This window comes from Lampetra fluviatilis, chromosome 26 (genome assembly GCF_964198595.1).
Source record: "Lampetra fluviatilis chromosome 26, kcLamFluv1.1, whole genome shotgun sequence".
Classification (NCBI taxonomy): Eukaryota; Metazoa; Chordata; class Hyperoartia; order Petromyzontiformes; family Petromyzontidae; genus Lampetra; species Lampetra fluviatilis.
Window position 1 is genome coordinate 2,550,395 of NC_136300.1, and position 27,512 is coordinate 2,577,906.

Here is a 27,512-nt window from a genome sequence, read left to right on the forward strand (position 1 = left end):
AGCCCGTGCCGCGCCCGTTTAGCCCCCTCTATCCGGCCGAACAAAAGCTGTTTAGGCATGCGGTGACTGGGCATGCGGGCTACATGACCCAGCCAACGCAGCCTTGCCTGCCGGAGGAGCTCACCGATGGGACTTTGCCCAGATCTTTCAAGGATTTGTGAGCTCCTCACACAATCCAACCTGGTTAAACCCAGGATGGATCATAGGCAGGCCAGCCTAAATGTTTCTAACCAGCGAAGATGTTGCATTAGCAGGGTCCACGTTTCACAAGCGTAGAGAAGGGAGGGAATGATCATGGCCGAGAAGACCTGCAGCCTCGTGCGGAGCGACAGACCAGGTAGCTGCCACACAGCATTATGCAACCGAGGAAATGCCGCTCGACTGATTTGGAGTGACACTTCTGCTGTCAACCCAGGTATGGGAAACTCTCCACAACTGCACCATCACCAATTGGGAGTTGTGGGGGTAGAATGTCCGATGGTACAAAATACCCAGGCAGGTGCTTAGTTTTGGTGGGGCTGATGGTAAGGCCCCACCCTCTTAGTGGCACGCTCCAGGTTCAGCAGCACCGCCTCAAAACTCCTCCTCTGAGTGAGCGTCAATTACCAGAGCATCGGCATACATAACATGTATGAGCAATAGGGAGCCATCCCTTGACCGCATGCAGGCATCGATCAGCCTCCCATTGTATCTGTACCAGATGTAAATTCCTCCGGTACAGTCATCAAAGGCTTCACACGAACTACGTGGTCGAAATAGATGTTAAATAATGTGAAAGCCAGAGGACATCCCTTTCCGGATCTCAGGCTCTGGATCACCTTCAGTACTTCCTCAACAGATGGCACCTCAGCCAGCCACTCACAGGGGTTGACTTCTTCCCATATTTGCCTGGGGCTTACAGCTTCCCACACCTCACCGCCACACTCCCACGCCCCCTCCATTCTTTTGTTCAGAAGAAGAGCCACTACCTGTTGTTTGGCAGTCTCCTTCCCCCGAGTAGTGGACTGTCCACCCCTCATGGTGGCAGGAGCCAGAGCCGGTCCACCGGACCTCCTGAATACCACAGAGATCCAGGCGGTACCAGTCCAGCTCCCGACAAAGGAGCGGCAGCCTCTCCTCCGCAGTGAGCGTTCGAACATTCCACGTGGCCACATGTAGTGGTTTTTTGTTGTTTCTGGAGGAGCCCTGAGGGTAAGGAATCAGTCTCCTGGCTCCGCCAAATGGGATTTGGGTCAGGAGACGTCATAGACGCCCGTCCCCTCGGGGCCTCCGGCACAAGCTTAATAAGTTGTTTACATCGTAGTTTAGTGGTAGTTAATTGAAGGTGGAGGGGTTACCAGCCCCTCGCACCCGTCCAGAGCCCCCATTTGGCCGCTGTCGTGGTTACAAACGCCATGAAGGGAAAGGCCAATCTAAATTGGCCCTCCCCCCACGGCACTGCCCACCACAGCGTTGCCGTCCGGCACCACGCAGAGGTAGGGGGTTGTTTTTGCCGGACTGCAGACACACACGCACACACACACACAGACATGGGAGCAAATAACAAGCCATTGAGGTTCACGCATGGGTTCATATCACAAACACTGCCGACCTTGTCCTTGTGGTAGTTTTGTGCCTCTGCCACAAAGCCAGAGGTTTTACAGTTCCACGAACTGGCACATGAAGTTGTGTCACACGTACACACATTATTTCATATATAAAACGCATACTGCGGAAATATCACACCACGCATGCGATGATTCACTGCCACCTTCCCCACAAACTCCGAAATTCGATGAATTGCCACGATTCATGGGAGCCGTGATTCAATTTATTAATTTTCTCCCGATTGTTATCTCCATCCCACCACCTCAATTCCTATCTCGTACGTCCCGTCTCATCTGCGCCGTTGCGTTGGCTCCGTTAGTCTAAATGTGACACGGGTGTGTAATTCGGATGCGATTTGCGTGAATCGTGAATAACCGATTCACCCACGCACGATGCGTGGCGTCTATCTTCGGCATCGGAATCGATTTTAATAGATTTTTATGGATTTCGATGCGTTGTTACACGACTATTTGACGTACGCATTTGCACGCGCACAAAGAGAAAGCTTCTCCGTTTAATCATATATAAACTGTTGGCGCAAGTGTTGTAAAAAAAAAACCTCTATCGCAGGACAAATATGTCGTTGGCAACATGAACAGTGCCGATATTTATCTTGTGTTGATACGTCAATGACTCATTTTAGGCTGAGTCAACCTCGGAGAGGACCAAGCTACAGATATTTAAATAAAAACTTTCATCGGTGCTCTTCGCGGTCAAGTGTTGAACTTAGGTTACCAAGGTCGTACGGCATTGTGGGAGAACCTACATCAGCACCACCACCATCATCATCAGCTATGATGTATCCACGACTGGATGAAGGGCTCCCCAAAGTTGTTGCCATCCTTCATTGGTCTCTCAATGCAACAATCCATCTCATTCCTGTGCGTGCGTCGACCGTGTCGCAGTTCCGTCTCTGCAGTCGCCATCCTCTCGTGCGTGTTCCCTTCTTTGGCTGCCACCACTCCGTCAATCTTGACCACTGGGGATCTTTCCTTCTTGGAGATGCGTCCTGCCCAAGCCCACTTACTTTTATTCACGGCAATAACGCCACGGTGGCGAGATGTTAACTACCTTGCCGGGTATACAGGAGGTCGTGGGTTCCATCCCGACCCTGACGCCTGCTGTATATTTGAGGTTTGCATGTTCGGTCTCCTCGTGGTCGCGTGGATTTTCCCCCGGGTCCACATAATCCACTTTGCTGAGCTATCATTTGTGGCCAAGTCGCTTCTGAAAAAGAGCTATGTAGCTCAGTGGGCCTTACCCTGTAAAAAAAAAGTTTAAATGTCTCTAATTTGCATTTGTTCTGTGTTCCGCGTGTTCCTCCGTCTCTAAGTGTAAAATATGTGCCTGCGCGCACATATTTGTGCGCTTTCTAGCTTTTGCGACGCCGATGACGAGGATGTTAGCTGCTATACGCAATGGGTTCACGTGGACCCCCCTGCAAACCACCACCGTTCACCAAATCAAAAAGATAGAACGGATTCTTAAAATTTAATCGTGACAATTCCTCTCATCTCTCGAGGGGTGATGTGCCCACCGCTAGCGCGCTCACACACAGGCAGTGTGTGTGGCCTCAATCCAATCTGATTGGTCGGCCGGCCAAGATGAAAATAATCTGTTTTCGGTATATTACCATGCAACAACGTTGAGCAAGCAAGCCCACACAAAACCACACACACACACCTACTCGGAGTTTCACTGCGTCTCTCCTCGTCTCTCGGCTACAGAGACATTTATACGCGGCCGTAAGTGACTTTAACATGACACTTGAGGAATGCATCTTGAGACGCAGTTTGCAATTCAGACGCAGCGCGAAAACCGAACACGGCCATTGCCAGCCGTCGCATTCCCCCCGCTGCCGGGCCGCGTGGGTCCTTCTTCTCGGCCGACCGCGAAGTTGACCGGAGCCGGTGCTAGGGATCTAACGGCCCCCGCAGAAGCGCATGAAACAAAAAAAAACACCCCCGGCGTACGCTCAAGGTTTTTACTGGGAGAGGACGAGGGATGGAGGGGGGGAGCCACAGGGGATGCGATGGTCTGATGGGCGGGCAGTCCATGGGGAGGGGTCGGGGTTTGGACGGCGGCGGGAGTGGGGGCCGGCCAGCGGGAGGAGAAGAGAATGGGGTGGGGGAAGAGTATAGTGGGACAACATCCACTGAAATTAGCTAAAAATAGCAACCTGCAAAAGCGATAGGGGGGGGGTGGACGCTGCTACCCTCGCCAAAAGCCAAATCCGGTCCCATCCAGTCTCAGCTCTCCCACTCGATGGTAAAAGCCCCTTAATTACTACCAGACAGGCGGCGCTCTGTACGTGGCGGCGGCAGCAGCAGCAGGCAGCGCCGCCTCTGCGGGAGCACAGGCGCGCGTATTCAGCGCCGGCTCGTTACGACGGACCGACAGACGGAGTTTTGAAAAAAATAAAAACATGAGCTAAGCCTTTCTTCTCCGCCTCCTCCCTCCTGCCTCGTGGGTTGCCCTGTTCGGTCCGAAATGACTGTTTGCCCGGGTGTCGGAGAACCCAGGTTCCGTGGCCGTAGGGCCGATGAGGCCAGAGCAGTATTCGACGGAATCGCACACACGGGCGGGAGGGGAGGAATATTCTGCGATGCCAGTTTCTGTTCATGGAGCGGCCACAGTGGCGTGTGATCTATCCGAAATGTTGCTAGATCAAAATTTTGGTTGGGGGTTGACTCACCCCATCATTCATCCAGGGGGGTGGGTTGATAAAAGGAGTACCACTTTGTGGGGGAAGTCAACAGTGGTTGTTCTAGAGATACGTGTCCCCATCGTAGGAAAGTGGAATGTTCACTGCTGGCTCAGGGATGTAAACACGAGTGCACATCATTGCTCATTTAAACAACAAATCACTGAAGTTTCCTGTATAGGGTCAATCAACATGGTTTAAACTTATTAAAAATGAATGATTCGCTTTTATTGCCGAATTAACGGTGTTGATACAACTCAAGTTGTATCATCTCAGGTGGTACCAACAAGTCAAATATTTATTCTGGGCCAATGGATTACTCAGACCGCCCCACTTAAGAAACATTGTTTTTCCCCCAGAGCATTTTGGGAAAGAGTTTAAAAGTTATTACCGAGTAGAGTTTCTCGCTTATTCTGCATAGCGCCACGATGCCACGGTGATGAGACGCTCACTACCTCGCCTGGTATACAGGAGGACGTGGGTTCGATCCCGACCCATGACGCCCGCTGTATATTTGGAGTTTTCGTGTCTCTCTTTCCGTGGTCGCGTGGATATTTTCCTCCACGTTTAGAAATCAACGTGCGTGTAAGAGTATTTGGCCGCTTTAAATTTCCAAGTGACGATAAGCCACTTCATTGAGCTATTGTTTGTGATAGCCACGTCGCTTCTGTAAAAGAGCTACAGAGCTAAATCCTAGTAGTCAGATGTGCGCTTTCCTGGACATGCTTGTGTGCTCAGCACGCTAGGGGTTTCGCTCCACGTCCTGTGGAACCTCTTCAGTTGTACGTTCATTTCCTGAATATTCAGTCCCCCCCCCTCCCCCCCAGCACGTGAGGGAAACGTCAAACGCGCTCGAAAGCACATGCCACACGTTCCAAAAACACATTGGTGAGCCGAGATGAAGGCTCTTGCGTTGACAACGTTCGCCGTTTTAAATTCTCACAGAATATTGTTCCAGGTCATTTGGCACGCTGGAGATAAAAAAAACAGACAAATATCCCCAGTGTAGCCTTAACAGACTGTTGGGGCAAGTGCTGTTCGCGAGCACCTATGAAGGCCGGAACGGCACACGAGGGGGGTGGGTGGCCAACACCCTAGTGACGATGTTTACACACCGCACCAGATAATCATTTGAGGCTGAATCGACCTAGGGGAGGCTCTGGACCGGTTCAGATAATCGTCACTGGTATTGGCCGTGAGCGGGAATCGAACCCGGATCGCCAGGTTCGTAGCGCAGCACGCTAGCCGCTACACTACCGCTCCCCACACTGAAGGTAGAATACACACACACAGCTGGGAAGCAGTCACAGCCATAGCCAGTATTGTGGATGGTGTGAAAGATGCACGAGACAAAAATTATGAATTTGGAACTGTCACAGTAAATATGCACCACAGAACTACCTGCAAAAGTAGATATGATAAAACTACATCTGAGAGTCCTTAAAGCGAAATTTGTATCCTTACACTAGGGGGCGCTAGACTTGTCCACGCACCCTGCTACACAGAATGATTCATCACGTGGCAAACCAACGATATTACATTCTCAGAATTGGAATTTTAAAATAACGTGAAAGTACAATTTTTTTATTTGTGCAGCTATTATTGACTGCGTTGTGGTCATCTGCTGGCTCCGTTTGAGAGCAGTGTGTGAACTGTCCTGTCCCATTGGTGGACGTGCCGAGATCTATCAACTCATAACACATCACAGACAACTCAAACTCAAGATTCTCACTCGGGAAAACTCAGTGCTGCGACTTCCCAACTGCCCGACCCACCTCAAGTAATTTTAAAATTTTTGCTTTTTTTGACTTTTTACAAATCATGAGAAGCGGTTGTGGCTAACTTTATAAATCTATACTGAGACAACTCCATCAAGGGATTCTTTAAGAATATAAACCAACGCTGGTGGATGGCCCACTTGTGGTGGTGGGAGGGCAACAGGGTCTACCCCCCGCCCCCCAACTCCAACTTATCCACCGGCTTAAATTCAAACGCAGCCACTAAACTGCCGTCCGTGAAAGCTCTCCAAGCCAAAAACAGCGAGACAAAGATCCCCCGTGCAGCCTTAACAGACTGTTGGGGCAAGTGTTGTTAGCGAGCACCTATTAAGGCCGGCACGGTACACGAGAAAGTGGGTGGCCAGCACCACGCCCGTCTGCCTTCGTCTCCCCAGTGACGATGATTACACACCGCACCGGGTACTCATTTGAGGCCGAGTCAACCTAGGGGAAGAGGGCCAGAACCGGTTCAGATAATCGTCACTGGTGTTGGCCGTGAGCCGGGTCGCGGGGCTCGTAGCGCCGCGCGCTAAACCGCTGCACCACCGCTCCCCACAGCGAGAGAGCACGAGGTCACCCACTCGCGGGGCCACGTGGTAGACCGACGCAATCGGTGTTTCTAGGGGCAAGCGCGGGGTCACGACCCGCGAACCCTCGAGCGTGTCAGCGGACCATGCGCTCTGCTCGTCGCACGCTCACACGTGTGCCCACCTCTTGTCGCTATTTTGGACGTAGGTTTTCGAAATGAACGTGAGGAGCGCACTTTCGGTTCGGGTTGAGCCGGTTTGTCACCGCGTCAAGTCGAGCGAAATTTTTCAACGCGCGAGCCCGTCGCCGTTTGCTACGAAACAGCGCGATTAGATTTTTGCTTCAGATTCCAATTACAGCAAATGGAAATGTAGCAGGTTTTTTTTGTATTTCCCAGTATGTTGGGCTTGACGTCCGGGCGTTTCCTGTAAGGGCCTGTGACGTCCCACCGCCAATGCCAGTCCCACCGCCAATGCCAGGCAAGCCGGTGGGGGGCAGGGAGTGGGGGTGGCAGGGGAGGGGTGCATCAGACAAAAGATGAAGAAAACAACACAAACCCTAGTTAGCAGATACCCCACGCTCTGATGTTACAACTCGAATGGGGGTGTAAGAATTGGGTGTAACAATCCTCGTCTGGGGAATTAGATTCAATATTCGTTAAATACTTCAACGGAGGGGGGAGTTGGTGAGAGGTGGGGAGGGGAGGCAGGAGGGTGGATTATGTAGCCATATAAATGAGGCATCTCTAGATGCTATACAGAAACAGTTGGCATGTTTATATTGTAGATAAAAAGCCCTGAGTCTGGATTTGAGCGATGGATGGCTGGGACACTGGTGTTCCACAGAGATGAGCGAACCATAAAAACAACAATAACGACCATACAAACATTTGGTTTTGCGCTTAAATTTTGTTTCGGTTAAATGACAGCTCTGCAAAGAATACAAAATCAGTTTTACTGCCACGCAGCCATCTCTTGGCAGACAGTATGTGAATATATACACGCATTCCGTGGGCTGTTCTCTCGCTGACACATGGAGCAGATTGCTCTTTGAGATTTCGGAATGGAGTTTCTGTCTTAAGGCCATTATGCCCAAGCGGTCATGTCGTCACGATGTGTCACCACGATGACGTCCACTTGATTGACTCGAGCACGCGCGTTGATCTAGAGATGTAACGATTCACTCCCCTGGCGGAATCGATGAATCGTCGCAAACTGACGGCCACCTATTCGAAAGTAGTGTTCACGCCATTCTCAGTATCGTCGCAATGGTCAAACAAACACACTCCCCCCCCCGCCTCCACATGAACGACGCATCCGTTGACGAATCACACGCAAGATCGAATCGCGAGTTTAAGAATCGATACTAATCCATGAAGGTGAAGTCTGCTCAAACAAACCCCACGACTTGTGTTTGGGAGGGCCTTCGTCGTCCAGTAGCGGATTTACAAAAGGCTTGAATTTCTGTATTGTTTCCCTTCTAAATGTAGTTAACACGCGTAGGCAACGCACCCAGGTGAAACTCGACCACTCGCTACTGACAGTGGGGTTTGCGAGAGCCACGGACCAAGAGGAGTCGGCACTCGGCCACGAGAAGTCTCGCGTGTGTTTTCTGCCCGCGCTGTTTTGGTGCGGAGTCCTACATCCTGAGCTGCACCGCAGTGGGGAACACACGGGGGACACGAGGGACACGGGGGGTGGGGGGTGTGGGGTGGGCACGGGGGGTGGGGGGTGTGGGGTGGGCGCGGGCAGGGAGGCCCCTTTCCCTGCCCATCTACTGAGGGAATCACGAGTTGAGTTTTGCTACAACGGAAGGCAGCACTGGGAGTTGCATTTTTTTCCCTGCCAGAGTTCCGTGTTGGTGGGGGAGGGGGAGGGGGTTACTTCCACTCTTGACCATGGCCATGAAGGCTGTAACAATTCGTGTCCTCCCTCCCACCGATTCCCCCACCATCACCCCCCCCCCCTCCAATGCTGCACATTTTGGGGGTTGCAATTTGACTCAAGAATCACAGGTTTTTTCTATACATTGCGGCAATTTTACCGGCTCCTCCAGTTCGTGCAGAGGTCGTGCGGTGCACGGTGCACGCACCAAAGTACAGCTCAAAATAATCATCAATGCCACCGCAGCACTCACTCGCTCCCCTCTGCTTGCCCCACGGTCTGCAACTCCCGTCCCCCCCGAGCCATCCGTGCTGTTGACTCCGTGCCCCCTGCTCAAGTCCAGGCTCAAGGTCATCACCTCCGACGATGACAGGGGGATTGATTTCCAGCCGGTTCTGTCGGGGTACAGTGAACCCGCAGAGTATTTCTGTACCCGGCACACCGCATCCAGTATGCCTCTCGCTACGGCCGCGAGCACCGCTTGGTCAAGTGCTGCCCCCCCTCCCCGCCTCAATGCCTTCAAACTAAAACGGAAGTCTTACATATCAGACGCCGTGACGTTGAAGTCACGGGGGATCCCCCAAAGCGCCGGGCCCGGGGCAGTCGCCCCGGTTGGCCGTTACCCATCGTGGGACCGGCTCCGGTCACGCACGAGCCATTAGAATCGGCGTCGCTGGCGCGCCCGTCGACGTGTCACGGCCGTGCCCCCCCACCCCCCCGCATCATCTCGACCCCGGCGCGTTGGCCGACGACGCAGAGTTGCAGAGTCGTCGGCCGACGCGCAAAACGTCGCGTCAGACCGACAGGGATCACGCCCCAGCGCAGCAACAGTTGCCGAGGAACGACGCCCGGTTACAGCACAACACTCGCTGACGTACTGTACGCGTCCGCGGCTGTCTTCTCCGTCGTTGTTTGGTTTAATTTGATTTTTTTTCCTGCTCTATTTTTATCCCCAAGTGTCGTTCTGAGCCACATTGCGTAAAAATATAATGTACACCCCTTTGTCAATACACTGCTGAATAAAGGTCTCTCAAAGCCGCGCGAGTTGTAAAGGTTGTTTGATGACCGAGATCCCCCATGTAGCCACGCAAAGACCGATGGGGCAAGTGATGTTTGCGAGCATCTATTAGGTTAGCAACCCCAGCTGCCCATGTCCCCCCCCCCCTCACTGCCGATATTTACACAACACCCCAGGTGTTCATTTACTGCTGTGAGAAAAGCAAGGGGTTTTACAGGACCAGTGTCGGGGTGAACACGGGTTAGCCGTGGCCAGGATTCGAACTCGGGTGGGCCGTGTTCACACGATGGCCATGTGAGATGACCACTGCGCCACCGCTCTCAACCACTCGGGCGAATTGGCAGCGCAGCGGCCACCACCACCGCTGCGCCACCGCTCCTCGCACAGCCAACATAACAACACGCGTGGACAGCATCGCTCCACAATCGGCAGTAAAGCGGGGAGCGGCGTTGACGCTGCATTGAAGTTGGTGGTGGAATAAAAAATATATAAACGGCGAGTGAGCGAACGAGAGAGAGCGAGCAAACAAGAGGCAGCCGAGAGAGAGAATAGAAAAGCCTCCACCGAATGCCCTCCCCCCCCTCCTCCTCCCTCTCGCTTGCTCGGCTAAAACCGGCGGAGCAGCTTCTATTAATAGCCCAGGGAGGAAGCCGCACATTCCAGCTCTGTCACCGCACGCTGTGTACACTCCTCCCAGCTGTGCGCGAGACGGGGCCTGCCGAGGGTGCACCGCGCGCATCGCCGATCGGCGAGACGCCGCAGCACCGGCGGCACCCCACCGCATGGCACCGCACCGCATAGCACGGCAGCGCATGGCACCGCACGGCAGCGCACGGCACCGCATGGCACGGCACCACACGCAGACACAACGGGGATCAACTCCGACCCCGTTGGCACGCAAGCGCGGTCCGCCGGTCGAACGATGACGACGCGCAAGAGGTAGCGGACGAATGCGCGAGCGGGTGGGCGTTCTCAAAAGTCGACCCTCCACTGAACTTGGGGGTCACCGAGATCGTAGCGCGCTTTCTACGACCTATCTTCACCACCACCACCGCCGCCGTCAGGAGCAATGATCTATCCGCTGAGAGATGAAGGCCTCCACAAATCGTCGCTGTCCGGCACGGTGGAGTCCTGTGCTAACATCGAGCGCATTTCATCACCGTCACGATCGGTCACGGTCTATCCACTGCTAGACGAAGGCTACCACCGCAACACGACGTCGTCTCCCCAGTCCCGATGGTGTGTCAACAATCCGCCTTACTCCCACCACGCCGTGGGCCCCAGGTCGCCGCTCACCAATGCGGCGGTTGTCCTTACTTTGGGGAGGGGGGGGGGCGCCGTCGCCACCTTGGCTGACATTCCGCGTAACCAGTGACCAGTCCCTCTCGCCCATCGGCCACCACCACTCCCCTCGAGCCGCCGTGGTGCCGTCTCGTGCTCTCTCGCTCTCTTGTCCGAGCGCAAATCTGCTCTTCTGGCCGCGCGAAATGCGACGTGGCTCTCCGATTCGCGTTTGTTCCCGGCCTCGGCATGCGCGAAAGCATTTTACAATCGGTTCTATTTCGATAATAGAGGTTTGTTGGGTTAGATCGCGTCAATATAAATGTGCCGTTAAACCCGCCACTACCCGACACAGCCAATTCGTCAGGTTTGTCACGTGAACAAAACATGCCAATTCGTTACTAGTTCAGAGTAGACCCACAACATTTACTCTGCAACATACCAGGGTGTGCTGTACTAGGAAGAAGTAACGAATTGGCATGTTTTGATTACGTAACAAACCTTCCTAATTGGCTGTGTCGGGTGGTTTAACGACACATTTATATTTAAGCCATCTAACCCAAAAGCCTCTATTATGGATATTGGTGGCTAAAGCCTGCTACGTGTTAAATGCTTCTATTTCGAGCATCAAAGTGCATTTCGGAATTAAAATGACACTAATCCACAAACACTCACAACCGGTTAATCCTGTGTGCAAATGTACTTAATCAAGATTGTTTAAAGCTGAAAGAATGTTTTTCTTTGTTTCATGTACTCGGGTTTGGGTGAACCACAATGAGCAGCTATTGTATACACACCAGAGGTGGGACAAAGTCATTGTTATGCAAGTCCAAGTCGAGTCGCAAGTCATCAAATTCATGACTCGAGTCTGACTCGAGTCCAAGTCACATGACTCGAGTCCACATCTCATAGGTGGGACAAAGTCATTGTTATGCAAGTCCAAGTCGAGTCGCAAGTCATCAAATTCATGACTCGAGTCTGACTCGAGTCCAAGTCACATGACTAGAGTCCACATCTCATAGGTGGGACAAAGTCATTGTTATGCAAGTCCAAGTCGAGTCGCAAGTCATCAAATTCATGACTCGAGTCTGACTCGAGTCCAAGTCACATGACTCGAGTCCACATCTCATAGGTGGGACAAAGTCATTGTTATGCAAGTCCAAGTCGAGTCGCAAGTCATCAAATTCATGACTCGAGTCTGACTCGAGTCCAAGTCACATGACTCGAGTCCACATCTCATAGGTGGGACAAAGTCATTGTTATGCAAGTCCAAGTCGAGTCGCAAGTCATCAAATTCATGACTCGAGTCTGACTCGAGTCCAAGTCACATGACTCGAGTCCACATCTCATAGGTGGGACAAAGTCATTGTTATGCAAGTCCAAGTCGAGTCGCAAGTCATCAAATTCATGACTCGAGTCTGACTCGAGTCCAAGTCACATGACTCGAGTCCACACCTCTGATACACACACAGAGTTCTGCCACTGTACAGCAGGAGCAGGTCAATCCACACCCCTCACCCTTCACGAGCTTTGCTGCTGCAAACTTCTCCAATTGTTCTGGTGAACCTTGCTCAATGCAGGGAACATACGGGCTCAATGATCTTCCACAGCAGTGGTTCTGAACCTTTCCTGATCGCACCCTCCCCCCTTTTGGTTGTCAATCGTAAAACAAATGTCCAATCTAAATAAGTACGCAGGGTTTGGTGAAACAAAGGGAGTTGTATAACTTACGTGCCTCGTGATTAATTTGTGTCTCGATGATTTAACCTTCTAAACAAATATCTATCCATGTCTCGCACCGCCAGAAAGGGCGTCTCGCACTCCCAGGGGGTGCGTGGTGCACCCCAGGTTAAGAAGAACCACTGTTCTACAGCCCAAATTAGTGCCGATTGTTGCTGGCGTGCTCGGCGTTTCAAGGGACTGTGTTCAGCGACGGTGTTCTTAAACAACAAAAAACCTGTGTATATTCGTGTCTCTATAGATATTTTTTTCAGTGATTTCCAGTACTCCATGCTAGAGTGATGTTGTGAACATCTTACATGAGGGCATTCTTGATTTGGGTTAATATTCCTTCAGCGTGACGTCATCTGCTGGAGCCGACTTTCATCGTCTTGTTATCAGTGGGGATGGAATAGAGTGGCGAGACCCTACGCGCTCTCATGTCAAATTAGTTCGCAGGGCCCAATTTAAGGAAGAAAGAAAAAAAACTTTAAAGAGCTTTGGCCGCGAGCCAGAAAATGTGAAATCAACTCCCGATCCATCTCGCCTTGCAAGGCCCAAAAATAGCCGCATGATTTTAACAAAATGTTTACACAAGAATTCCCTAATTATAGGGGGGGGTGCGGGGGGGGTGCTGGCAGCTCGGGAAAAACAGTAGAGCGGACACACGGCGGAGGAGACACACGGCGGAGACGACACACGGCGGAGGAGAAACACGGCAGAGCGGGCACACGGCGGAGGAGACACACGGCGGAGGAGGCACACGGCGGAGGAGACACACGGCGGAGACGACACACGGCAAAGCGGGCAAACAGCGGAGTGGACACCGTCATTCGCAAGCTGCACCATCGTACAATCCATTTGTCGCTCGGTTACTGGAGCCGATGTATTCGCTCCACCTGCGCGCGGTGGGGGTTGAACAGAATCAGAATCTTTACTTAGACTTCAGGAGAAATCCGATGAGCTGTAAAGCTCTTTGTCACAGGTGTCCAGTCGGGGCCGGGCATAAAGTTTACGACAACAAATCAATACGAAAACAAACGATCGGAAGAGTGCAAAGTATAGGGCAGGTAAGCAAGTCGCTAAAAATGAAAATAAATAAAGTCTATGAGTTCAAATTGAATCCCCGGAGTGTTTCCCTCTCTCTTGGGTGCCATGCCACGACCGGTCTCACCCGCAAGCCACGACCCCCCCCTTCTAGCCCCTGCCGTGTCCTGCCAAGGCCCACTTACGCTCCTCGTCAACCGTTACGATGAGACGTCTCGAACTCGCATTCGGCCCACACGATCCTTCATTCCGTTTCTCGGCGTTATTGCGGCACGTGTGCCCGATTCCACCGTGGTTCTACGGGCAAACTTGTCGTTTTTCGATCCGCCCATCCGCTAGTCGGTGTCCTCTGCTCGTGATCGATACGTCCACGGGGAAGGTCACGCGCACCGATTGAAAACGTTCTCCTTCGGCACAATCGGCAAGCTAACTTTCGAACGCCAAGTTACGGGTGCAACCCCGTTGAAGCAAAACGACTCAACTTGTAGCGAGACACAAGAAGAACGTGACCCGGGTGATGACCGACGCAAACTTGACGCTCGCGTCATGACAAAAGTAGGCACTAAAGTTGGATTCTAGGGAGCGATCATGGCACAATGGTCACAACCGCTGTGATGTCACTTGTACGATGATGATAAATGCTTTTAAAAGTTGTTCTTTCGGGATAGCTTTGGCGATGGCGATGATGGTGGCGGTATCACAGTCCTCCGCTTAAGCCGACTTTCCTGCATGTTTCACTCATAAATTAGGGACTACATTGAAATGTTCCGCGTAGTATTAATAGTACACGCAACAAATGTTGCCGTGCGGCGTGAGTTTGGAATTACAGAAGACACAACTGGACGCGTGTACAAGCAGCGAAGGAGCGGGTCATGTGACCCTCGGGGGTCCGAATGGGAGCAGGGGGGGGGTTAAATCGCGTGTACCACTCAACTACCGAGCGTCGTTTTTAATGCCTCTTGCGGTTAAAACATTTCCAAACGTTGAAGCTTGAGAAACTTTCTCGAGCACGCTCCTTCCATCCGCGTAGCTCCTTCCATCCTGCCGTCTTTGCTCTTCGTTGAGAGACCACGGGGTTTTTTTGTTCCTTCATGGGACACTTCAAAGCTAGGCCACGGTTAAAATGTAAGGCCCGAGTTGAACGTAAACCCCCCTTCCCCCACCCATGAGTAAGCTGTAAAGAGACCGTGCAATGTATTTATGGAAAAATCACTCACGACTTCAAAGCGAGCATTGTTTGATTTTTACACCCTGAAAATACCTCGTACGGCAGTCACGTGGTGTCAAAGCATGAGGGTGCATTACGCAATTACCCAAGAGCGTATATCTGGTCTACTTTAAGTCATTCGCATTCATGTTCAGGCACGTTCGAATTGAGACACATTCGTATGAAGACACATTCACGTTCAGACACATTCGTGTTTTTTCTCCCCCATCAGCAAAGCTTTCAAAAATCCCATGGCAGGCAGCGCAGGAACATACCTACAAGATGAAAGTTACTCGTTTCCTTGGATAGCAAATTCCCTTAACCAGAAAAAGCCTCAACGAGTCTGTTTTTCATGGGGGGCGCTGGAGATGTCTGGCCACGACATTCTGTCCTTCTCTGGTGCAGGCCAATCCGTTTCAAGGACAATGCGTGTAACATCAGAGCATGTTTGTTTGCATGTTTTGCCACAAGCACGGCGTGTGGTTAATGCAGACCTGATGCCTCGCGAAAAAGGTTTCTATTTGGCGTTTGGACATCTTAATACCTCCCGTTTTATTGCCAGAAAGGGTAAAACCTATTCGTATTTTTCCATCATTTTGCCAAAAAGGTCCCGTAGATATGAAATTCCATGCGTTGTGAGAGTTAGGCTTCATGTGGCGGTGGGGCAGGAAACTGGAGAGAAAATCCACCACGCATACGAGAGGGAGACACTCGGTACCAGCCAACTCCTAGCCCACAACCTCGCTGCCCCCCCACCCCCCCAGCATCTCTCCCCACCCACCCGCCTACAACAGCTGGCAAGCCCGAACGGTCACCCATGCGAGCACTCATCACCGGGCTCGTCACTTGCTTAGCTTTCCGGGATCTGTGAGAGGCCGGGCACATTTGGGACGATTCGAGCTCAGGACACTCCAACCAATCGACTGCAACCTGGAGAGTAATGCATGGGATGTGTGGAGAAACCACACGTATATATTTCGATTTAAAGCTTTCGTGACTGCAGGGAATCATCTTCTTGGTTCTTTCGGTAAAGTCACGTAGAAGGGAAATAATAAAATAATAAAAATAAAACATAATAAAATACAATTCTCACGACGTTTCGACAACAACGCACAGCCCTGTTCTTTACCTGAGGATGGCTGCTTGCGTTGTGGCCGAAACGTCGTGAGAATTGTATTTTATTATGTTTTATTTTTATTATTTCCCTTCGACGTGACTTTACCGAAAGAACTAAGAACACTCGTATATATTAAACTAAAGACTTGTATTATTTTACCATGTAAGGCCCGCTAAGCTATACGGCTCTTTTTCAGAAGCGACCTAGGCTATCAGAATTGATAGCTCAGCAAAGTGGCTTATCAGGTGGAAATTTATAGCAGCCAAATACTTGCCTAAAACGCGTGACGATGTTGATTCTAAATGTGGAGGTAAAAACCGGAGGACCCAGAGAAAAATCCCAGCGACCAAATATACAGCAGCAGGCGTCAGTGTCAGGATCGAACCCACGAACTCCTGCATACCAGGCGGGGTAATTAACATATATTTAAAGACAGAGCCACTTAAATTACACACGTAGCTGACGGCTTGTCAGAAGACCTTTTTCCGTACCGTCTCCTCCAAGGTGGCTGCCTTTGCGGAGGTGTGTATCATGCGCGCACGATAGGCTCCTGTGTGCTCCCGTGTTCGCGTGATTCACCAACCCCCATACTCCAGATTGCTCAATCGCAGGTGTGGCGCTGCAAAGCAAACATGAGCTCGAATGAATCACGATAAATTGGAGCTTGAGGGGCTGTGGGATGAACAACGTTTTAACGTCCTATTTCTCCTCGGTGTGACACGGGGAGTGGGCCGGTGCCCTGGTTAGTACCGTGCACGCTTGCCCCAACGGTTTACTTATCGCTATCTGGGGGATCTTTATCTACACGTTTGTGCGTGCACAGAGTATCTGCTGCGCGCGTGAGTTTACAGGCGAACGGGCGCGGTGCTGGCCACTCGCCCCGTCGTCGTGTGCCGTGCCGGCAGTCGTGGGTGTTAGCGAACAGCCGCTTGCCCCGTAAGACTGTGAAGGTTGTACGGGGGGGGGGGGGGGGACCTTTGTCGTCTTTTGGTGTCCACCGTGCATGGGGGGGGGGGGGGACAGCACCGCGTGCGCACGCCGCGTGTGTCCATCGTAAACCGCCTCCTTGTTTGCACCCAAGCACAGCTGCGGCTCGCCGGCGACGCGACGGCTGTCATCGAATTTTTTGACAATCGCAAACACACAAACACACAAACACACGCCCGCGCGCGCGAGTGTTAATGTATCCGCCAGTCTGGCGCGGTTTTACGAGCCGGAGCTATTCTCGTAAGGAATGTTTATATATATTTTCTGAAATATGTATATACACACGCGGCGGGCGCTGCGAGTGAAAAACTGCTCACGCCGACGCTACCTCGGCTGTCCAAGAACGCGCGAGCTGGAATTAGTTTTCAAGCCCAACCATGGTCCGATCCAGAGCGGCGTAAAACAACCGCGGCGAGATGGTCGTACACACACAGCCGCCTCGGGTCGTTAATCCATGGGGGGCGGGGGGGGGGACAAGGGGCGGTGCGTGGGGAGGGGGCTGTGGCGTTATGGAAAAATTAGACGCACGAAAGATTATCCGAGACTCGATGAGCCATACATCGAGTAAAATCTAACGATGAAGAGCGAGTGGCGACCCCCCCCCCCCCCGTGCGTCTTTGTGTTCGGTGGAATGGAACGCGCCCGCCGATCGGTTACCAAACTCGAACTGGATTCAGTTATCGATTCAATGACGTTCGGAATCGATCATCGACGAACAAACGCTGCGACCGACGCACCATCTACTCCGTGGGAATTTAACGATCCGTCTCCGTACCCCACACGCCCCCTCCCCCTTCCCTGCGAGTCGATGGATTGTCGCGAAGCATCGGCAACTCACAAAGTCAGAGCGATTTACTCCGAAGATCGCGCATCTCCCGATTTAGAGGCCGAAACAAGCACCGGATATTGCACATTCCTCTCCGTACGATAGCCACTGTTGACTTCGCCACAAAACGGGTACTCGTTTTACTGACCGTGGAGGGATGATGGACCTAGTCAAACCCCCAAGAAGAATTTTTATTTACAACCTTCAGATTGCGAGCCGCTCACTCGACTACCGAGCCACACCTATCAACGGAGCCTCCCCGCCACGCCATCTCCATCTCTCACAGATAGTGCGCGACGACGATATCCGGCGAGAGCTTGCGGCGCACAAGACGATGCTCATCGCTCAGTCTGTCGAGGTGGACGTCCGGATGAGGTTGTACCGCACGAGTCAGCTAACGTCCACGCGTGACTCGAGACACGAGCACGAACCGCGCGGTCCGTACCGCACGACCCAGCTAACGGCCTCATGTGACTCAAGAGACGCTGGCACGAGCCACACCACGTTGGCGTAGCGGCGTTTCACTCAACGCGGACAGATGCAATAAAAAGTTACGTCCTGTTTACGGGAACGTCCAACGCTCGCAGGTGAGGAATTCTCATTTCCAAATTAATCACTACGCTATAATAACATGGCAAAAAAAATCTCCAACAAACTTTGGCGAACATTTCACGAATGCCGCTGCGGCGGCTTAACTCCCGGGAGGCGTGGCGTCGCGAGGCGTGGCGTCGCGAGTATTTGCACTTTCTTCGTGGAACAAAGACGCTGAACTTTAGCAGACCCTACACACACTCCTCCAGGCTGGTTCTAGAATGTCGCTTTGACTTTCAGGCGACATGTGCCGAACCGCTGCTGGCTGTAGGCCTCCCTCATTCAGCGTCAATCAAGGGTCATTTTTTGACCACGCTGCACCATGCTGGTCAGTGCGTGCGAGTAGTAACTGGTGCGGTGTGTAGTAAAACATCGCCACTGGGCAGCCAAAGGTGGTCAGGCGTGGTGCTGGCCACCCGCCCTGTCGTGTGCCATGCCGGCCTTCATAGATGCTACTTGCCAACAGCACTTGCCCCAATCGTCTGTTCCGTATGTATGTAGGTTGAACTTCTTTTGCAACATACGTAGCCAACCGTGCTTATCGGAGGTGCGGCTATAAGGGGGATCTTTGTCTTAGAAGACCGTGTTGACCACCCACCTCCTCATGTACCGTGCCAGCCTTCATAGCTACTCACTAACAGCACTTTACCCAACAGTCCGTTAAGACTATAACAAACAATGTAAGAATTGATGCACATTTTATATTTTACAGTACCGTAGATTATAATTCCATTTTTACATTCAGTGTGTGTGTGTACACACGTGCCCTCTCAAAACTTAAACACATGTAAAGGGAGCGAGGCACGCGGATGCTAAACGCGGCACACATTTGCGTAAGTGGAATGCGGTCACGATGAATTTTTTTTAAAATTCACCCTTTAAAACAACATTCCTGCGAGATCAAGGGACGTCCCTTGCGGGTGGGGCAAGCACAGATGACCCCACGACTTCACATGTGGAAGCCCGTCTCGGTCACATCACGTCCCTCCTATTCAAAGGAGGGGTTTTGGTGGAGGAGGTGGTTTGGGTTGGGATGGGGGGGGGGGTTCGCATTTTTATTTATTAATTTCGTTCACCAAGTGGGCTTTCGCGACCAATATTTTCCAAGGGTTTCTTTGAGTTAGATCGCGTAAATATAAATGTGTCGTTAGACCCGCCACCACCCGACGCAGCCAATTAGCAAGGTTTGCCATGTCAATGAAACGTGCCAATTGGTTACCACTAAACCCACAACATTTACAACTGGAGAGTAAACCTACTTCACCGGTATGGTGAAGTAGTAAACCAATTGGCACGTTTTGTTTACGTGACAAACCTTTAATTTGGCCGCGTCGTCGTCGTCGTCATCGTCGACAACGGCGGCTGCGCCGGGCGGCCAAGGCGGACGGACCGTGAGGCCGCGGCGACGCGGACCGTCATCCCCGTCTATCGCCGAAGACGGAGACGGAGGAGGAGGAAGAAGAGGAGACGCCACCCGGAGGGTTCGGGAGGAGGGCCCCCCCCCCACCCCGCATTCTCTCGTTTTCTTGCTTTGTTATTTTCCCCCCGCGATTTTATTCCGATCCGTGCTCGTGACGCCGCGTTACGAGACGTGGGGCGCAGAGGCCACCGCTACCCCCCCCCACCCCCCTCCGTGTTGGGGTTGCGGCCCGCTGAATCAGGTGTCACAGAGCTACCCCTGAGATCACTTTCAATGACCTCTTGCTCCAACACAGTGGCGGGCAAGCACCTCTCACCCACACGAGAGGACATTTTCGTCGTATGACACTCACATGCTTTAATACTCTAGCTACAATTTTGCCAAATTAAGCGCAAGAACAACAAGTTTATTGCGATGGTTTTATATTCCTTGGCGACTGACCAACTTGAGTGCCAAGACCATCAGCTCACTAGACATTGCCAACCTGGTCCAATGACAGGCGGCTGCCTGGATTCAAACCCAGCGGTCCCAGTTCAGCACTCTATGACCTCGGAACCACCCGGCATTTAATTTCTTAAATCGTTTCTGAACCGGTGATGGGTATTTTGCAATAGCTGAATAATTTTTTGTATTTTTAAACCCAACACTGTGATCCCCATCGATCGTTACGCCCGACAGCAATTATTGCTTCAGTTAAATAAAAATGCGCCTTACCTCACCGGGTGAGAGCCGGGGGTTATTTGAGACATGTCCCGGCATAAAATATGCATGGCTCGGGGGAGCTGCCGCTCCCACTGATCACACGCGGCGATGGCGAAGGGCCTCCCCTTGCATTAAAGCCACGCGGCGCAGGCGGCGTTTAGTCATCAGTCAATAAGGCGAGAACCGGGAGCTGGAGGGCAAAAGGAACATCGCGGGAAGGAGCACCGGCCAGGGAACGGCGTCGGTTCACCTCGGACAAACTTCAGAAACAGCCACGAAGCAGTGAATGGCTTGAAATTTGCTCATAAAAAAATTAAAATGTATATTTACCTAAAAAATATAAATGTATTTTAAATTCCCCCCAATAGAGTTTCATTTACATGATTTATTAACGCAGGAAAAACACAAGCGCCGAGTTCGAAAAACTATTTTAAACGTGTTATTTTACATTTTTAAGCAGGAAAAAAAACCACCCACTGTAAACGCGGTGACCGTTCGCCTCAAATAACGCAGCGGCAGCGACGGCGGAAGGGAACCGGAATGTTCCCATCGCTCTCTCGCGTACGCGCGGGGCGAAAGTATCTCCACGGCATCGTCGAGAAAAAACAAGGCCGGCAAACGTGAACATTTGAACGTGTTCAACGGCAGCCAATCCACGCCGTGCCACCTGCTCCCAAGTCGGCTGGATCTCCGCACGTGCGGCGATCGATGTGTCGGAGACAACCAACGGCCCCGTCCCGGCACTCGGAGCCGGACTAACCGGACCATCGACATCCTCCCGATTCCGACCCACGGCACGAGGCCCGCGTTCAACTCCGGCAGTGGTTAATCCACTGCCGATTAGGCCGGCCGGCTGCCGAGATGTAAAGACGCTGCAACGGGTTAATCTGAATTGGAGAGAAAGTCTGACAGAGTGGATGATGGGCTAGGATGAGGTGGGCCGCTGAAATGTCAGCTCCAGTCTACCCGATTTTATTTACTAAAGTATTTAGAAAGTTTCCGGCAACTTTTATGGCTTTGTCCAACGAACAAAAATCACTGCTTTTTAAATCTTTGGTGAACGTGTTCATAAGAAAATTGTAATCATGACAATGGTCAAGAATGATGATGATCCGCCTAAGCCATTTTAAAGTTTAGCTCCAAAGCCCTCTCTATGAAATGTTTGTGTAATTTATAAAAATTGTCATCTTTTTCCCATCATTATCAGGCGTTGGGTTTCATTGTCAGAGCTATCCAGCCTTCACCGTTTCTTGCGATCCCCTTTCCTTTCTCCCATCTTACCACCCAGGTCCTCCCTGACACGGTGGCGAGATGTTAACTACCTCGCCCGGTATACAAGAGTCCATGGGTTCGAACTTGACCGTGATGGCCTGTATATGTGGAGTTTGCGTGTTCTCCCCGTGTTCATGTGGATTTTTCCCTGGGTCCTCCGATTTTTCCCTCCACATTTATAAATCAACACGCGTCTACAGTATACTGGCTGCTATAAATTTCCAAACGATAGGCCGTTTCGCTGAGCGATCATTTGTGGACAGGTAGCTTCTGAAAAAAGAGCTATATAGCTCAGCGCGCCTTGCTTGGTAGAATAAAAATAGTTTGGTTTAAATAGTATAATAGTTGACGACCATCTCCCCCACTCTGGTCTCACTCCTACCCTTTTGCCCACACCATCTAGATACTGCTTCTTTTATCTTACTCAGCAGAGTAAATTATCTGCCTCTTCTACTGGCTTCTGACTTGTGAGATGTTACAGGAGACTGTTGTTTTATTATTACGATACCGACGTTAATTTGTTTCCTTATTTTTCAATACTGTTATCCTGTTCTTAATAACAGTCAAATTTGACAAATATGGCAGTCGCGCCTGATGATGCTGGTTGCAATTACTGGCGAAACTTCGTACTCGAATTGTAAATGTTGTGGGTTTACTCTCCAACACATCGGTGTGCTGTACGAGTAACAAATTGGCACGTTTTGTTAACATGACAAACCTTACTAATTGGCTGTGTCGGGTGGTGGCGGGTTTAACAACACGTTTATATTTAGGCGATCTAACCCAAAATAACCTCTATCATGGATAATATCGGTCACGAACGCCTATGTGTTAAACTGAGAGTTTACTGCCCCACAACTGTCAAAACCCACTACAAGACTGAACTCAGGAGCATTAACACCCTGACCAGCGTGAAGTAAGGTCAAACAACCCCCACAGACCGACACGGCTTAGGAGGGCATTTGACAAAGGGCTGTAAATAACATGTATTATTATTAATAACAACAAACTATTAATACATGGGAGGGTCGGCCCGTGGGAAGCGGAAGTGTGATCTCTTTCGCGATGCACCGTGGGCTGCCACAGCAGCAGCACAGCCACACAAACCAAGTTCACAACCCGAGCGGGGAGGACGGCGTGCTGCGTACGGCCACAAAGCAGAGAGTACACACAGCGAGGACTCTGCAAGACACCCGATTAAATCGCTGCTCTGATTCAGCACGAGTGGCTACGTACGGTGCGATAGAAGTTCAACGTGCGTGCACACAAAGAGGGAATACAAATGGACGAGTCAAATAAAAAGGAAGGTCATGCGACGTCGCTCTCCGAGCTCTTCGTGGCTAAGGCCGCGCGCTGGCAGATGCGCTGCACTTGCCGTGGTCCGGCACTCGCCATTAACCCCGTTCCGTTGCGATGACGTACTTACGTACATGTACACGTCATCAGTTTTTCTTCAAATTCCGTTCTGGTTACCGAACAGCGCACGTCATCGGAACGGAATCGGAAGTAAAAGGCCAAGTGCGGGAGGGCGTGCGGCACAGTTTTTGGCACCAGCCATCACAAAGCGCGGTCGCGTCGCTACGGTTCTCTGCGGTGAGTACAACGCCTTTAAAAGCAGCGTCGCTAAAACGCCTCTCTAAATAAAATTAACGCTGAACCACTCGCACGTTTCGAGATTCAGCGGTGAACGGGACACCCACAACCCAGCAACGTGCAGACGTCCCGGAACGGGAAAGCGTCAATGGGTTGAAAACTTCGTAAATAAAAAAAACCCAATGCAGGGAGGACCCTCCTGAAACAACCGTCCTACGTCTTTCCTGGACAACCACAAAACGACTCCACACGCGGCCGTTTAAAAAAAAAAACCTACGGGCATAGCCTTCGTCCATTCACTCGCCCTGCTCACCGACCGACCTCAAGAAGGCCGCACGAGAAACCCAGAGAAGCAGCTCGATCTGTTCCATCCTGAACCCCATCCTGACCCACCAGCCGCCCCCCCCCCACACCCCGATCCTCAAGCCCCTTTGTTGGCCCTTGGCCAGGTCTCATCACTTGAACCGCCGTGGCTTCTAACACCGATCGCACCCTCACTCCGCACCCGACTTCCCAAACTACAATTTCTCACATCCGCCCTCCAAGCGGCGACGCTGCGATATGATTTTTCGAGACCTCGTGCAAAACGACTGGGTGGAGGAGGGGGTGGGAGGGGGTGGGTGGGAGCACTGGAGAGAGGGCACGGAAAAAAGGGGGTTGGGTTCGGTGGGTGGGTACATTTGAACACGGGGCCAACGCGAGTGAGTGTGTGTGCGCGCACGCCAGCACTTGTCCACGATGCTCCGGGGATACTTCTGCTACGACGTTCCCCCGTCTTCGGAACTCGCTCCGTCCCAAGTCTTTATCGGGAGGAATCCAGGCACAGTCGAATCTTACAAGTCGAGTAAAATAAATAAAAACATCGGTTTGTGGACGAGCTTATCCTTGAGCTGGACTGATCGGCCATCAGTTTTCATCGCACACGCGGCCTGAGATGCACTGCAAGAAGCGCGCTATGGAAAAGCAAAACGCACACATTTCCTTGCACTTCCTTGCAAATTACAACTCCTCACCACCGCACCTCCCCCCTCCCCCTCGCCTCCCCCCCCCCGTCCTCTTGCGGTACCATAGGACGGCATCGCAGGTTTCCGCGGAGTAAGATACACAACCTTCCTGCGTCGCCCGCAAGCGCCGAGACAGCTGAGGCAGCAGGCGCACCCGGGGACAAAGATCTCAGCTTTCGTCTTCGCGAAGCGTCTCTCGCACGGACGGGGACAAACGACGCGACGGAAAAATACGCGGCGGTGGCGGCGCAGGCCGAGGTTAGCACGGTGGACCGCGCGCGATATCACCGCCAACTCGGCTAACCTCAATTGTTTCACCACAGTAACGCAATATCAAATTCCTACCCAGCTATTCCTATAGGGGCAGAGTGGTGGTGCAGTGGTGTGCGATCACGCGCGTGGCACTGTAATATGACGCACGCGTCCCAACCGGGGCGTTACATCGGTGGCGAGTGATATCTGAAACTAGTCCGGGATCCCCCCCCCCCCCACCTCGCCGACCCCATCACTAACCTGTGGTGACCAGGGTGGTGACATATGGTCACACAGCCCCCACGCGATCGACGCGGTCTCAACGGTCGTTATTCGTCTTTCTTGCTCAGTCGACGTGCAGTAAATCACAAAGAGCGACTCGTACACGCCACCACCATCATCATCACATGCGTGGCAAGTATGGCCTTGCAGTGGTTTGGCTCGTAAGGAAGAAGCTCATTAGCCAGTCACGGTACGGAGAGATCAGAGAGACAACCCAGCGCTGGCTGGCAACGCTTTCAGGGAATGGAACGACCTGTTAATTCGGTACAGTAGCAGACACGCAAGTTACGCGCGGATGTACGTTGAACTTCTTTTGCACCGTACGTGGTCAACCGCGCTCACCGCAGGTGCGGAACGTTGAACCTGCTCACGTGAACCTCCACGGACGCGACGTTGAACTGCTACCCGGTGATGGGTTCAAGTAAACAGGCCACGGGGCGGCAGAGGGAGTCCGCCTCAACGACGCTTGCCGAGTTAAAGGGAGGTGGGGAGGGCGAGCGCCACGCGCTGTGAGCCCGCGCGAAACCAAGTTCCATTCCCGTCCGTGGCTCACATCAGTGTGCGTGCGAGATCTGAACCGGTCCCAGGTCGCCCCCCCCGCGCCCTCCCACCCACCAACCACGGTAAAGCATGGCTGAAACAAGCCACGACCAACACCGTCACAGAGAGGGCCTTCATCCGGCAGTGGATGAGCAAGGTGTTGGAGATGAACTATGATCCCGAGAAGTCGTCGAGCGTGGGGGGTGCGGGGTGGGTTATGGGGTGCGGAGCGTAGACGGGAGGGGAGCGAGATTTGCCGAGACAGAAGGAGCTTGAGTCGTTTACCTTTCCTATACTTAGCACTCCAATCCTGTTGTTTATATTGTTTGTTGTTGTAACGTTTTGACCCCGTGCCCCCCCCCCCCCACGGAATATCTGTGACAAAGAGCTTTGTTGCTCATCGGATTTCTCCTCTATTCTCTGACTCAGGCCAGAGCTCACGAATCCCACGGCACGCACACAAGCCAGGAGATTGAAGCGAGGAATGGCATCGGACGACAGGCTGGGCGTCAACTCCGCCGTACGTTTGGAAATTGGGAAACCGTAACCTTGGCAAAGCGGTGCGTGGCGCTATTTTAACTTCGCTTGAGTAATAAAAAAAGAAAATAAAAAGAACCGCTCTGCCTACTACTCATCGCACTTCCCTTCTCGCGTGCGGCCAGCCTCCACCGCCACCCTGGTCCCCAACAGTGGATCCCCCACACACACCCCCCCATACCGGACCCCACCCCAACAAGGAGGCCCTGCTGAGGAGGAGGAGCAGCAGCCCCAGAGTCGCAGCGTCCACGGCTCCAACCCGCTTAGATCAACTATCGGATAACCGCAGCGAGCGTTCACCACCGCCCGCGACGCTGGCGCGCGTTGAGACGCGACGACCAGACCCCGGGGGGGGGGAGGGGGCGACGTCACGGCCGGCGAGCGATGGGAGATGACATTGACGGGAAAAGTGGAGAGTACAGGCAAAATAAATACAAACAAACGTTGCTCTCCTTTATAATTTATCCTGATTATCGTTTTAGTGGGGTATCTATAAAAATGCTCACGCCACTGCTGCCGGAAGCATCATAAATGGAGCACTGTTTACAAAACGTTTAAGGTAAAGGTGAAACCAATCAATTGCTTGCTCACGCCACTGCTGACGGAAAGAGCCTTCATCATGAGGGTGCTCTCTGGAGCCCATCGAGAGGGAATTTATATTTTCGCTAAATAATGAACAAATAACGAACGTTTCATTACATCTTGACTGTAAAGCTTTCGTGACTGCAGGAATTCATATTCTTTCGGTAAAGTGACGCAGATCGGTTCTCTTTTGTTATTTTCTTTGAACCCATCTACGCGACTTTACCGAAAGACCCAAGAATACGTTTAATTTCAATCGTCGTTTCAACGTCGTCGACGGCTGACGCAATAGAGGTCTTCGTTTACGACGACGCGGGATGAGAGGGACCTGAGGGAGATAAACGCGACGGGCGACCACACGGGGGGGGGGGGTTGCTGGGGGTTGCGCCGCCGCGTACCTGCGTGAGCTCAAAGTCCGGCTGCGACGCGACCTTCTGGATGTAGTCGACGCGCATCTGATTCTCGGGGTTCGCGAGCGCCACGGGTGGTACCAGGGTGCTCATGGCGCTCGTGATGGCCTGCATACGCCACGCACACCACCACCGCCACCACAGTTCGGGCACTTAGCCACACCGCCGCACGACGCACCCACGCACGGTGTACTGGTGTACCACAGGAGCTGCACGCCATGCGTTGCGTGCCACGTACACGCGCATTGTACGTCGTACTCGGCGCCATATACGTCACACGCCATGCATCGCGTGCCGTGTACCGATCGTCGTCATACGCCACGCATCGCACGCCACGCGCACAACAATAGCAACCGCCGTTCACCACAAAGTGGCGGTGACGTCACTGCGGCGTTTGTGCCAGGCTAGGTGCGCTTTGAGGCCACGTGAAGTTGTCGAAGTCCTGCTGGCAGGAGGAGGTCACGGGACAGACCCAGGTGCCACGGGGAGACTGAGATGACTGGCAGATGCAGCAACCGTGCTCCCGACTGTGCCAACTTCTGCGTTTTAGCCGCCCGTGCACGTGCGCGCGCACGCACGCACGGCGTACCATGCATCGGACACCGGGTACAGACGCCACATTCCTCTGTATTATGTACCAACCAC

General features: G+C 52.4%; 1 protein-coding gene across 4 annotated transcripts in view; it reads right to left on the reverse strand.

Annotated features, from left to right (window-relative positions):
- LOC144941962 (guanine nucleotide-binding protein G(s) subunit alpha-like) overlaps positions 1 to 27,512 on the reverse strand; it is an 88,914-nt gene that overhangs the window by 15,060 nt on the left and 46,342 nt on the right. For all 4 annotated transcript variants that reach the window (XM_078868520.1, XM_078868521.1, XM_078868522.1 and 1 more), the window contains exon 4: positions 26,856 to 26,975. In XM_078868520.1, the coding sequence (XP_078724646.1) occupies positions 26,856 to 26,975 (120 nt within the window). The remainder of the gene's footprint in view (positions 1 to 26,855; positions 26,976 to 27,512) is intronic.